The sequence below is a fragment of the Salvia hispanica genome, chromosome 5 (assembly GCF_023119035.1).
Source record: "Salvia hispanica cultivar TCC Black 2014 chromosome 5, UniMelb_Shisp_WGS_1.0, whole genome shotgun sequence".
Taxonomy (NCBI): domain Eukaryota; kingdom Viridiplantae; phylum Streptophyta; class Magnoliopsida; order Lamiales; family Lamiaceae; genus Salvia; species Salvia hispanica.
Window position 1 is genome coordinate 29,719,649 of NC_062969.1, and position 13,002 is coordinate 29,732,650.

At 38.0% G+C, this 13,002-nt stretch overlaps 1 protein-coding gene across 2 annotated transcripts; it reads left to right on the top strand.

Moving 5' to 3' along the window:
• Window positions 1-756: 756 nt before the first annotated feature.
• LOC125188537 (potassium transporter 2) lies at window positions 757-5,536 on the top strand. 2 transcript variants are annotated; one of them, XM_048085454.1, is made up of 10 exons: window positions 757-1,077; window positions 1,156-1,215; window positions 1,356-1,590; window positions 1,669-1,914; window positions 2,006-2,059; window positions 2,640-2,900; window positions 3,324-3,376; window positions 3,446-3,563; window positions 3,985-4,239; window positions 4,311-5,536. In XM_048085454.1, exons 2-10 carry the CDS (start codon window positions 1,177-1,179, stop codon window positions 5,405-5,407), a joined length of 2,358 nt encoding a protein of 785 aa, XP_047941411.1. In that variant the 5' UTR covers window positions 757-1,077; window positions 1,156-1,176; the 3' UTR covers window positions 5,408-5,536. The 2 variants fall into 2 exon arrangements, with proteins under 2 accessions (XP_047941411.1, XP_047941412.1); XM_048085455.1 differs by lacking the exon at window positions 2,640-2,900 and having other exon boundaries at window positions 758-1,077.
• The last annotated feature ends 7,466 nt before the right edge of the window (window positions 5,537-13,002 follow it).

The following is a 13,002-nucleotide window of genomic DNA, read 5'->3' on the forward strand; positions in this document are numbered from 1 at the left end:
TATACATTTTAACCGAAATAAATTCTGTGTCAAGAAACCTCCGATGCTATTTAATACTCCATTTATTGTCGTCTACATTAACTAGATATTTTAAAAAATACTATAGCTTACTCATATAGTACTAACTAATTACTCCATATTAAGTAGGCGGCGGAGCAAATCGGTGTTGGCCACTTGAGATCAACCTCCGCAAAACATGCACTCTCCTCTCTCTGCATGCGAACTGCTTTTCAACATACTACACTGAAAATCTACAAAAAATAGAGAAGAAAATAGATGTGCTTTTCATGTTTATTGTGAGAGAGAGAGGGTGCATGTTCTTATCACGTGCTGCTGCTGCCCATAATCCAGATAACTTCTTCAATATAATTTTACTTTTTTTTTTTTTTTTCCTTGCTTGCGATTTTATCCGATTCGTTGCCATTTTTTATTCCACTTCTCGAACTCGCAAAGAAAAAAGTTAAATTTTATTCAAAAAAGCGGTGGCATTTGCAACCAATTTCTGAGCTAACCGAGTTGAAAATTGGTGGAACAAAAAAAAGGCACATTTCTTTTAGCTCGTTTCTTCATCTTTGTTAATTATTCACATATTTTATTGCTCTGATTCGTGAATGTTGGTGGGAATTTTCTGCTGTCGGTCATTTGAAACTACAACTTGGGTTTATAATTATAATAACAATATGCCAAGGCATAGAATGAGAGTACAATCGCCTTAATTCTCGTGGGGCTCAATTAGGTGTGTGTGTGATGATTTCATAAAATAATTGTGGTTAAATCATGTGATGTTGGCCTCCCTCTCTGTCCCACTCTTTCTCCTTCTCTGTTACACTCTCATTTCACCTTTCTTTTACCGACTTCGACTTACTTAACTCTTATCTATAATGTGAGAGAGCTGCGGATATTTTCTCTCATTATTTATTGTTCCATTTTCCCTGCTTCTTGCTTATTTTGTGGAGGCACTAACATACACTGTTGGGAAGACTTCTAATAATTGGGAAAAAGTTGGGTGCATTTTATTACTTTGGGGGTTTTTGATTTATGATTTAGATGTTTTCGTGTAGCACTGGTTCAAGGAAGGTTTGGCCATTTCCTTTTCCTTTCCACATGCTATTTTCTGTAGTTGAGATCTGCACCTAAATTTTCTCTTGCTTTCAGCTCTAGTTTCATTCAATTTCAATGGATCCTAGCTGTGGGAATTGCTGGTCCAATCCAAAGGTTAGTTGAATTCATTTATCGTTTTGCATTCACAGCATATGAAATCGGTTGTGGCAAGTGAACAGTTCCATTTTCAGTTGAACATTGTTGAAATTAGAGATATATGCTTAGATTGTGGCTGTTTCTTGTGGGAATTTTAGAAGGATTCTTGGAAGGCCACTCTGCTACTAGCTTACCAGAGTCTCGGTGTAGTGTACGGGGACCTCAGCATTTCGCCTCTCTACGTGTACAAGAGCACGTTTGCGGAGGATATTCATCACTCCGAGACAAATGAAGAGATATTTGGGGTTCTTTCCTTTGTGTTTTGGACACTAACCCTTGTCCCCTTGTTCAAATATGTTTTCATAGTTCTTCGAGCTGATGACAATGGAGAAGGTGTGTGTCTTGATAGAGAACTTGTTTCTGCCAGTTTAATTATGTCGATGATGGACTGTTGGTTCTTCGTTCTTGCAGGTGGTACTTTTGCTTTGTATTCCTTGATATGCAGGCACGCGAAAGTTAGCCTTCTCCCCAACCAGCAAGTTGCTGATGAAGCTCTCTCTACGTATATACTCGAGCCACCTCCAACAACAAAGAACAGTTCAAGGGTGAAAGCGGTGCTAGAGAATCATAAGTCCTTGCACGTTGCTTTACTAATTCTGGTTCTACTTGGCACTTGTATGGTCATTGGGGATGGTCTGCTAACTCCAGCCATATCTGGCAAGTTATCTAAACTAGCTACTTCACGGTCTACTTTCATAAAGAGATCTAAGTGTGCGGATAAATAAAAATATGCTTCTGCATCCTGCAGTTTTTTCTGCTGTTTCTGGTCTTGAATTATCGATGTCTAAGGATCATCACCAATGTAAGCTTTCTTTCCATACATCCTTGTATATTACATATCTCTCTTTTTTCTTCTCTAAACATGAATTACTGGATCCACATTATAGTTGAAGAATGGTGTCTAATATTTTCTGTAGTTAAGAGGAAGATGATTGGAAAGTTGTGTCACTATATATTTTCATCAGTTCATAGTGCTGGGTGAATTTGTTTTATCGGTTTTTCTCTTAGAAGACTATAGAATAATGCTAAGAATGTAGAATTGACTTATGGTTTAGGACCCGCCATGTTTTCTGCTAGTTCTAGAGAGAAACAAACTGTATATAAAGATCTGATACTCTCAGGTTATTTTGTTCGATATGGTTAAATCATATGGTTTTTATCTGGCTCTTTCTAAAGTATGTTCTCCTTGGTTTATTGAACCCCCCCCCGCGCCTTCTATGTTGCTTCATTATACACTACATCATTTTTGGTTTGTTGGCAGCTTGGCTATCTTGAAGATTATATATGGTTTTCTATGGAAACTGAATGATCATTTTATATTTTGATATTGATATTTACTTCAATCAAGTCATCTTTACAGTTGTACAATTCATATTGTGCAGATGCTATGGTACCGATTACTTGCTTCATATTAGTGTGCCTATTTGCTTTACAACACTACGGCACCCATCGAATTGGGTTCTTCTTTGCGCCAATAGTCCTTACTTGGTTGTTATGCATAAGTGCGCTCGGCCTGTATAATATTTTCCACTGGAATCATCATGTATATCAAGCACTTTCCCCGTCTTATATGATAAAGTTTTTGAAGAAGACTAGAAAAGGAGGGTGGATGTCTTTGGGTGGAATACTTTTGTGCATAACAGGTATAGTTCTTCTAAGTTGTATGAAACTTTTATTACTGACAGTATCGCGATTTTGCATAATTACTCTGAATAATAATGTCTATATGTTACTAGTGTTGGGAGGTGGAACATTATCTTGGGTAAGCAGAGACTACTGAGTATTAACTGGTAAAAAATTTTGATCCAATTAAAGGGCATGTCTCAATCTGCTGATTGTGCAATATGAATGTATTATTTGACACTCATCATCTCTTCAACAGACTCTTGACGTTTTAGAATCCTATAATAAGTGAATTCAGTATTAGTAAATGTATTATTTGTTGTACAGACTCTAGTTTCAGATGTTCCTGTGACTTCTACGTTTTGTATGATGCGGAAATCCTATTGCAATGATCCATATATAACTTTCCCAATCATGAACTTGAGCACAGATCCATCGTGCAGGTTCTGAAGCAATGTTTGCTGATCTTGGCCATTTCTCACATGCAGCAATTCAGGTGAAGTACCTGCTTATTATATAACGACTTTTTCTTGGTGAGAGATTAACATATGGCATGCTGTTTCAGATAGCGTTCACCTTTTTGGTTTATCCAGCACTAATATTGGCATACATGGGACAAGCAGCTTACCTATCGAGACACCATCATACAATTCATAAGATTGGCTTTTATGTTTCTGTTCCAGGTATCACTTAGTAAAGTCGAGAGAGACTATGATTCATGATTGGTTTCTTGATGTATGCTCTAATCTAATATGCAAACTTTGAATTGTTCCTCTGATTTGGGGAAATTTTCCGCATACCAATTTGTTCAATCCATTTAGAGTCGTCATGACATTGCCACAGGATATATATGTGCTAGTTGAGTTTTGCCACTCTGTGCTTTGATAGTTCGCCCCTTCAAAATGGTAAAAGAACACGAACATAAATGATATTCGGGAAGTGGAGATTAAATGTTTTTAGCTAATTAACGTTGAAAAATGCAGTGAGCATCAATGACAAAGCCTTGTGAATTTTGGGGTGAAAACTCTCTTTTATCATTATTGAATAATAACCTTTTTTAGTAATGAATTTATGGGTGTCTTGTGGCATAAAATTGTTCAACAGAAAGTGTAAGGTGGCCAGTACTTGTGGTGGCAATACTAGCTTCAGTTGTGGGCAGTCAGGCGATCATCAGCGGAACTTTCTCTATCATCAACCAGAGTCAGTCACTCGGTTGTTTTCCGAGGGTCAAGGTGATTCACACCTCGGATAAGATACACGGTCAGATATACATACCCGAGATCAACTGGCTGCTGATGATCCTCTGCATTGCAGTAACCATTGGATTCAGAGACATAAAACACATGGGAAATGCATCGGGTAGACCTCATCCGCTTTGTGATCTCACATTTTCGACAAAATTCTGACCGTGGGTTTGCTGTTGGTTGCAGGGCTGGCTGTAATGGCAGTGATGCTGGTAACCACTTGCCTAACGTCGTTAGTAATCATCCTTTGTTGGCACAAACCTCCACTGGTGGCTTTGTGTTTCCTGCTCTTCTTCGGATCCATCGAGCTGCTTTACTTCTCTGCTTCCCTCATCAAATTCCTCGAAGGTGCATGGCTTCCCATCTTGCTCGCGCTCTTCCTGGTCACCATCATGTTCGTTTGGCACTACACCACAGTAAAGAAATACGAGTACGATCTCCACAACAAGGTTTCGCTAGAATGGCTTCTAGCCCTGGGTCCGAGCCTGGGCATCGCTCGCGTCCCAGGCGTTGGCCTTGTGTTCACCGATCTCACTTCCGGCATCCCCGCCAACTTCTCACGTTTCGTGACCAACCTCCCGGCCTTCCACCGCGTGCTCGTCTTCGTATGCATAAAATCAGTGCCGGTGCCGTACGTGCCCCCGGCAGAGCGGTATCTAGTCGGCCGTGTGGGCCCGGCAGCTCACCGTTCGTATAGGTGCATTGTCCGTTACGGGTACCGGGACGTCCACCAGGACGTGGACTCATTCGAGTCAGAGCTCGTGAGTAGGTTGTCAGAGTTCATCCGGTACGACTGGTACAAGGCGCATGGCGGCATCATAGATGTGCGCAAGGACGAGGAAGAGGAGGAGGGCGCGGGATCAACGAGCGAGTGCAGGCTGGCAGTGATTGGCACGGTGCCATTGTCGGCGTTTGAAATGGAGGACGAGACGGAGCCGGCGAGCGTCTCGGTTGGGTTCCAGACGGTGGACAGCGTGAGCGATATAGTCGAGATAGGGGTGCCGGAGAGAAGGGTTCGGTTCGCGGTGGACGAGGGGTGCGAAACGGAGATGGAGATGCTGGTGCAGGAGGAGGTGCGGGATCTGTATGAAGCACAGCAAGCAGGGATAGCATTCATTTTAGGGCATTCGCATGTTCGGGCAAAACAAGGGTCGTCGGTGTGGAAGAGATTGGCTATCAATTTGGGGTATAATTTCCTGCGAAGAAACTGTAGGGGAGCGGACGTGTCTCTCAAGGTACCTCCTGCATCGCTTCTTGAGGTTGGCATGGTTTATATTGTTTGAGATATTGTAAAACTTGAGGGCTTTTAGATTCTCTCTCTCTCTCTTAGTACATTCCAGTAGATGCAGATTTTGTTAAGTTGGATTCAGTCATACAAGAAGACAATTGATAAAGATTGTCTAATTTTAGAAGTTTGGGTGAAAATTTTACTCTCTAACTCCTAAACTGTTTCTATTATATTATGTACGGAAATTAAAATCAATTTATGTTTGAGTTGGTGGATCAACTCATTATGAAACAACTAAAGAGAGGATTCAGAAAATAAAATACTTCCTCCGTCCCAAGATCCTATTTGGTTTGGACAAGAGTTGTAAAAAAATTAGTGGAATATTAGTCCTACTTATATATATATATAGGACTCTTATTGTGGGAATGACGGAAATATGACAAAATCTTATTGTGGTATGGAGGGAGTATAAAGATGAAAAACTATACGGAACCGAATTGGGCGTATAAATTTTGTATAGCTCATTTAAACGAATATTGCCGATCCGATTTGAAATGTGATATACATGTAGATATTTTACGACAGATTGGGTAAGCCCTGATAAAAACAATCCAACCATCATGTATGAGTGAACTGAGTGGGACATTGAGTAGTTGGCATTTTTATTCACCAAACTTATCCAACCATCGCATGTCAACTCTGCCTGATATTTGTTTATTTATAAAGTTATTATTTTGTTTATAGAGTTATCGTAGCATGATATGATTATTTACTAGTACTTAGTTTGAGTCTGTTATACTGTATTTATATTACTGGTAGTAAATTGTTTGTTTGGCAATTACGTTATTAGAGAAAGAGGCTTACAATTTGAATAATATCGTACACTTTTAACTAAATATAATTATATTATATAAAAATACTCTGTATAAAATAAAGAAGAATTTAAAATTAAGAAATGAGCGTCATTAGTCATAATGAATAATCTTTTACTCCCCACGTCCTTGAAAAAATGTCCTATTTTTATTATTTGGATTTAGATGTCCGCGATTTAAATCTCATTTACCTTTTTTTCATTTTGGATCGAAACGATTATATGCGGATATCCACATCCAAATTCATGGGTACCTGAACCCGAAAAAACACATTTTATACTACCTGACAATCGAACCCGCAAAGTATTGCAGGTATCCTGCACTTGCAAATGCGGGCGTAGTTAATTTAATGAATGTGCATCTGTCAATATTTGTATAGATTTGGTTAAGGACTACTATCAAGTACTCAACGATGTGGGATACTCCCGTCGTCCGCCATTAGAAATCTCATTTCTTGGCGACATGGGTTTAAAGAAATATGTGAAGAAAAGTGTGTGAAAAAAGTTAGTGGAATATGATTATCACTTGCATATATTAGTTTTAAACAAAATATGAGTTGAATGAATTAGTGGAATGTGAGACCCTAATACCACATATAGTAAAAATGAATCGAAACTCCTATTCACGGATGGACTAAAATAAATAAAACGAGACTCATATTCAACGACGGAGGGAGTAGTTTTTAAACTTGTGAATAAGCTTATTAACATCTATTCACAACTCATGTATTTATTTATGTTTTCTGAGATGGAGCATTCCAATAGAAACTCAACATCAATTAAAGAAAATCTAGCATTTTAAAATTTTGTAAATTTTACTACCAGATTCTGACCCCGATCCCGAATTTTGCGGGTAACGGGTATCCAATATCCGGCGGATATCAGGTTGGGAAATACCTGTTACCTTTTTGATAGGCCTAATTCCACCATCAAACTAACTCATTACACTCGCATTCTATTATAAGATCAATATATAAAATCGTGCTGAGTCAAAATGAGACTATACATCACGGACGAAGGAAATATTATTTTAGTTCATCCATAATAATTTTCTCCTAATATTTCATAATACTATTTACTTTTTACTTCTCGAGAGAATTCGGAATAAGGGATTAATTTCGCTGACCTCTCGAAATTTAGGATTAAATTCGCTGACCTTTCATAATTTGGGATCGTGGCATGCGTATTTTTTAGAACAAGGGATTTCTGACTTTTTCTCTTTTTTCTATTCATTTTTAATATCATCTCCCTCCCTCCATTTATCAATTACCCAAATCACCCCTCAAATATTTTACCTAAATTCTACAAAATCAGCGCCGTTTTTTTGATCACTTTCAAACACCCGTCTTTTTTTTTTTCCAAGCGCTTCTCCTCTCCATCCTCCTCTTCTGTCTCTCCAACTCAAAGCAGTCATGATTCTGTAAGGATTCAAAAATATATATACATATGTGTCTGTATATGTAATATACATATATACATATTTTTTTGTTTTGTTGCATATGAATTATACATACATACATATTTTTTGTTTGTCTGACGTATATACATAAAAGTGCAGGTTTTCTCGGTCAACGTGTGTAAATGCAGGGGTGTATCAAACTGATCAGGATGAGATTCCCGACCTAGCGGAGTCGTTGGCACGATAACCGGAACTTGGTATCAAACAAATTTTCTCAACCCACTTCTACTGGTTAGTATAATGGACGTAAGAGTCGAATCTCACAAGGATGGACACGTTCGGATAACTGTGGTGATATTCCTGGGTGTTTTTGGTTAGCTATCACGCTTTTGGGGTTGGGATTTTACCTAGGCGAGAAATAAAGACGGTACTCTACTGACTAGTAGGCGTGAAAATAACAGGCATGTGGTTGTGTTCGTGAAAATAGGGGACAAGGTATCTCAGAGGCATGTGAAAAGTCGACAGTTACTAAAAGAGGAAATTTAGACAACAAGGCATATCTGGTGGCTGATTGGCTTTCTGACAGGTCTGGAAGGTACAACTGAAAAGTGGGAGACAAAAGCAAAAGTAACTTAAAAAGTAAAAGTGGTCCAAGACAAAAGTTGATTTTGACGTTTTCTTCTTCACCAAGTATTAACAGAAATCAGATGAACACAAACTCCATGACTAAACTCAGATTCATAACTTCAAACTCAAGATCTATTGATTAAAATGTTTAACTTAAGATGAACAGCTGAAATTGCAAACTGCCTCTACTGACTAACCTGCAAGGTTGTGATCACAGCGCAAAACAGGAAATTCATGCACGAAAACTCAAACTGAAACATAACTACAAAATTCGATCAACAACTACAGATCTAGCTTACTCGAAAGAAAATACATGCACGCACTCAAATATTAAAAGCGATAACTAAATCTAACTTTCCTAGGCAGATTGAAGCAAACTCAAACCAAAGAGACATTCGGAATAGAAATTTCATAACTTAAACGTTTGGATCTTCACCAAGTACTTCAAAAGGCAACAAAGATAAATGTTTGCAACAGATCCAACGAAGAAAGAATGTAAAGATTAAACTAGAAAGCAAATAACGATTATTTTGCCACTCCGGGCGGTGATACCGCTATACTACTACGACAAACTGGCTGGAACGGTAGGACGATGATTTCTCCGGCAGACTCTTGGACGTCAAGTGACCATAGCTGTGGCGAGGAACGAGAGACTGGATAATGCTGAAAGACTGATCTTCTAGAGAGAATTCTACTAAGTGAGTATGAGAACCGAGAGCTTTTTCGAACTAAGAACTACTTGTCTCTCTCCAAGTGGCTTCTTTTATATGGAGGCTTGCCCTTGCTTTTAGGGTAGGCTTCCTTCTCAATTTGACTTTTCTGCCCTTGTTAATGATCATCCCAGCTATCCTTCTTCTCCATCTCGAGCCTTTTCTCTGGCATGCATTCTTGTCAGTATTGCACCCTTCTAGCGCTCTTTCCACTTGCGTCGCCTGAATCATCTCCTACTGGCTTGGATCCCTTAATCCACGCACACTTGAGCAACTGTTTTGCAGATAATACATGCATTTCACGACATACTGACCAGTAACCAAGGCTTAGAATACGACTTATCAATATACGTCTCAAAAAAGTGGAGAGATTATGTTATAGGGTGAATATATTAGTGTTTTGCAATCACTTTGCTTACGTAATTGAAATTTTTGAGATACATTTGTTTAAAATTTTGTGCAGCAGAGTATACATATATATCCATGTTTGTTTGTGCTGAAAGAATGCACACACATATATAATACATTTATATACTCGTTTGTTTCTTCTATATATATATATATATATATTTGGAACTTTGTAAAATTATATTGACAGTTTTGATATATTTAATTTTTTGTTATTTGGTAGGATGGATCACATAAATGAAATTGATAGTATTGATTGGGATAGCATAGAAATTACTCCACTTGAAGAATCACAAATTGGTGCTCCTGAGATCTTGATGGATGAAGAAACAATGTTTGCTTTGTGTCTTTAATAGCACAAAGAAAAGATAATTACTTGGAGTTGCGTCTTACTCTTTATTTTATTATCTCGGTCTTATTTTTGTTTTGTTTACTTGAGTTGCAGAAAGAGTCATGCAAAGGGACGACCTTTAGGTGGGATGCATGGTAATACAAGCCAAAAGCGGGGGGCAGTTGCAGTTGAAGAACCAATAAGATATGAAAGAATTAATTGTGTAGAATTTGTAGTATGGAGCCTACTATTTTTTATAAACTGACATTAGTTTGAAAAAATTTCAGCCAAATGAATCATAGCATACAGGTAGAGGAAAGCATAAACTTAGAAGACGTACAGCGAGAAAATGTACGAAGAAGAAGCTCACTCCAAGGAAGCCAATTTAGTGATAATGTATTCTAAGGAATTATGCTTTTGAAGAACATAGTTCATGGATTGTCTATGCTCTTGTGTCTTGTTGAAGTATTTTGTGAAACTATGACTTTATGGAAGTATTTTATGAAACTATGATTTTTAAATCCATGTTTTTGTGGAAGTAATCACAGAGGATGAGTTTTAATGGTTACTTTTATGGATTTTTAAAAAAAGAATCCTTATAAGTAAATATATGATGTTTCTAGATAGTATATGATAAATACATGTTTATGGATTGGTATGGTGATTGATAATTGTCTTGAACAAAATTACTATTATTATTTAAAAGACTAAAGTTCACGTAAAATATTTTGCAGAGCATGGCAAATTTTGTACACATTTTATTGAGACGACAAATGTATACATTTTGTAGAGACGGCAAATTTAGGCAATTGTTCACATTTTGTAGAGACGGCAAATTTTATAGAATTTAGGTAAAATATTTGAGGGGTGATTTAGGCAATTGATAAATGGAGGGAGGGAGGTAATATTAAAAATGAATAGAAAAAGGAGAAAATGTCATAAATCCCTTGTTCTAAAAAATACGCATGTCACGATTCCAAATTACGAAAGGTCAGCGATTTTAATCCTAAATTTCGAGAGGTCAGCGAAATTAATCCCTTATTCCGAATTCTCTCTTGTTTCTCCTAGAGGTGGCCAAACCCAACCGGACCGGTGGTTAACCGCCGGTTCCCAACCGGCGGGTCGGAACCGGAACCGGAACCGGACGACGGTTCCGGTTCGAAATCCGGTTTAGGGTTTATAACGGACCGGTTACGGTTCAAAAAATATGAAACCGGAACCGGCGGTTTTCCGGGAAAATGTAGCCATCGCCGGTAGGTTCATAGGGTTGCAGGCGTAGGGCTGAAAAAGGTTGGAAAACCGCCGGTTTCTGACACAAAACCGCCGGTTCCCGACGGTTCAGGGCTAGGGTTGCAGGCGTAGGCGTAGGGTTGCAGCGTAGGGTCTGAAAAGGTGTCGGAAACTGTCGGTTTTCGGTCAGAAACCGACGGTTTTCTAATACAAACCGGCAGTTCGGTCAGAAAATCGGCGGTTTTCGACCGTTTTCAATTTTTTTTTTTAATATCAGATTTTTCCCCCATTAAGGATATGTAGGCACCTTGTAACATCCCACTTTTTCGAACCCTAATTTTTGAGACGTGAAAATTTTTGCATTAAATACTTTTAATGCTATGATATATGTGGATTAAATGATGAGTAATTTATTGCAATATTCTTTGTGACCTAATTGCGATATGGAGTTGAGTTTGAGTTGAATAGTCAAACTTGTTGAATATGTGACGTGGCTATTGAATAGTCAATATTGTGGAAAATATGACGTGGCCGTGGAATGGTCAAAGTCGGTGGAAAATGTGAAGTGGAGGTGAAATTCGAATATGTGGATATTTTGATGCGAGGTGAAATAATATTGTGGTGAATTATTTTTCCTAAGGGATGAGTGAGAATTTAATAGGAGCATTATTTAATTAAGTGGAATTTTCGACCCCTCCTATTTATTGGAAAGAAATCCTATTTTTCTTGGATTTAATTATTGCTTGGGATAATTGTCCGAATTAAATCTAAAGTCCAATATTCCTTATTTAATTGGTGAATTTCGGCCCCTATGTTTGTCTCAAGGGTGATTTTCGAAAATCCCCTACTTCATGGGAGAAGGATTTTATTATTATATTATTTGATCCCTTGTTTATTCTCTCGCATAAATAAATTCAAATATCCTAGCATATCTTGCCAAATCTAAGAGGATCTTGCCATATCCTATTTAAATTAGGATTTTAATTAATTCCTTGGAGTAGGAATTGAAAATCACGCCTATTCCTATTTAATTGGGGAGAATTATTATTTTTATTCTTGCTCCGTGATATTGTATTCTACTCCGTGAAATATCTAAATTAAATCATAGGCTAATTAAATAGCCTAAATTTCGAAAATCCCCTTTTTCCTCAACCTTTTTAACGCCACTTCTCCCACCATATCTCTATAAATCTTGATTTATTTAATTATTGGATTATATCTTGCACTCTATAAATAAGAGTGAGAAATCAAACCCTAGCATCACACAAAAATCGTCCCCCTACCTCACGTCGTCTCTCTCCCTCTCCCACTCTCTCAAATTTTTCTTCTACTTTCTCCATTAATTCTTCATCTTTTGGAGAAGAATTGAAGTTGCAATTCGAGAATTTGTTGAAGAATCAAGATCCTAATTGTTTCCTACCGATTGTTCTATTGAAAAGGTATTTTTATTTTGATCTTCTCTTCTTCTACCGATCAATCGGTGTTCTTGAGTCCACATGCATTTAGATCGAGTGAAGGGGGAAATTAATCGATGAATTTGGATGCATGTGTGTGTGTGTGTGACCATGTATGTGTGTGTGACCGCGTGTGTGTGTGCACGCCTCGGTATGCGTGCACACGTGTGTTGTGTGTGGGAAACACTCATGCGTGACACGATTTGATGTTAAATCTGGAGTTGTTGTGTGGATAAAAGCGTTTTGATAATCGTACTTTGATTTTGAATGGGAATATTGAAAATAATCGATGGGAAAGGGAAACGTGAGAACATGCATGATTTTGATCCATGATTGAGACTTATTTGAAATACATGAACTAAAGGTGATAGCTCGCGTTCTCGGTGTGATAACAAGAAGAAATACGTACTTGAAATCGAAGGAAATCGAGGTGGGCTTTATTCTTAAACTCTCTCTTATGTTGCAAATATATGAAAGTGGAGCGATAAGGGTGGAATAAACTGTTATGCCATGCCTATGATTATTTTGGATATTGTGTGTGTCTGATGCCTAGTTTGCGAGTACGCTCCATTAGGCTATAGGGCTATATAAACGAATTCGGGTCTGAGTAGGGCCGCAAA

What these genes read in the sequence shown, in the direction of transcription:
- LOC125188537 (XM_048085454.1), top strand. Translation starts at nt 1,177, where the DNA reads ATGGATCCTAGCTGTGGGAATTGCTGGTCCAATCCAAAG. An exon ending in GCTAACTCCAGCCATATCTG is followed by an intron (nt 1,915 to 2,005) that starts GCAAGTTATCTA and finishes TGCATCCTGCAG; the next exon opens with TTTTTTCTGCTGTTTCTGGT. An exon ending in GTCTAAGGATCATCACCAAT is followed by an intron (nt 2,060 to 2,639) that starts GTAAGCTTTCTT and finishes CATATTGTGCAG; the next exon opens with ATGCTATGGTACCGATTACT.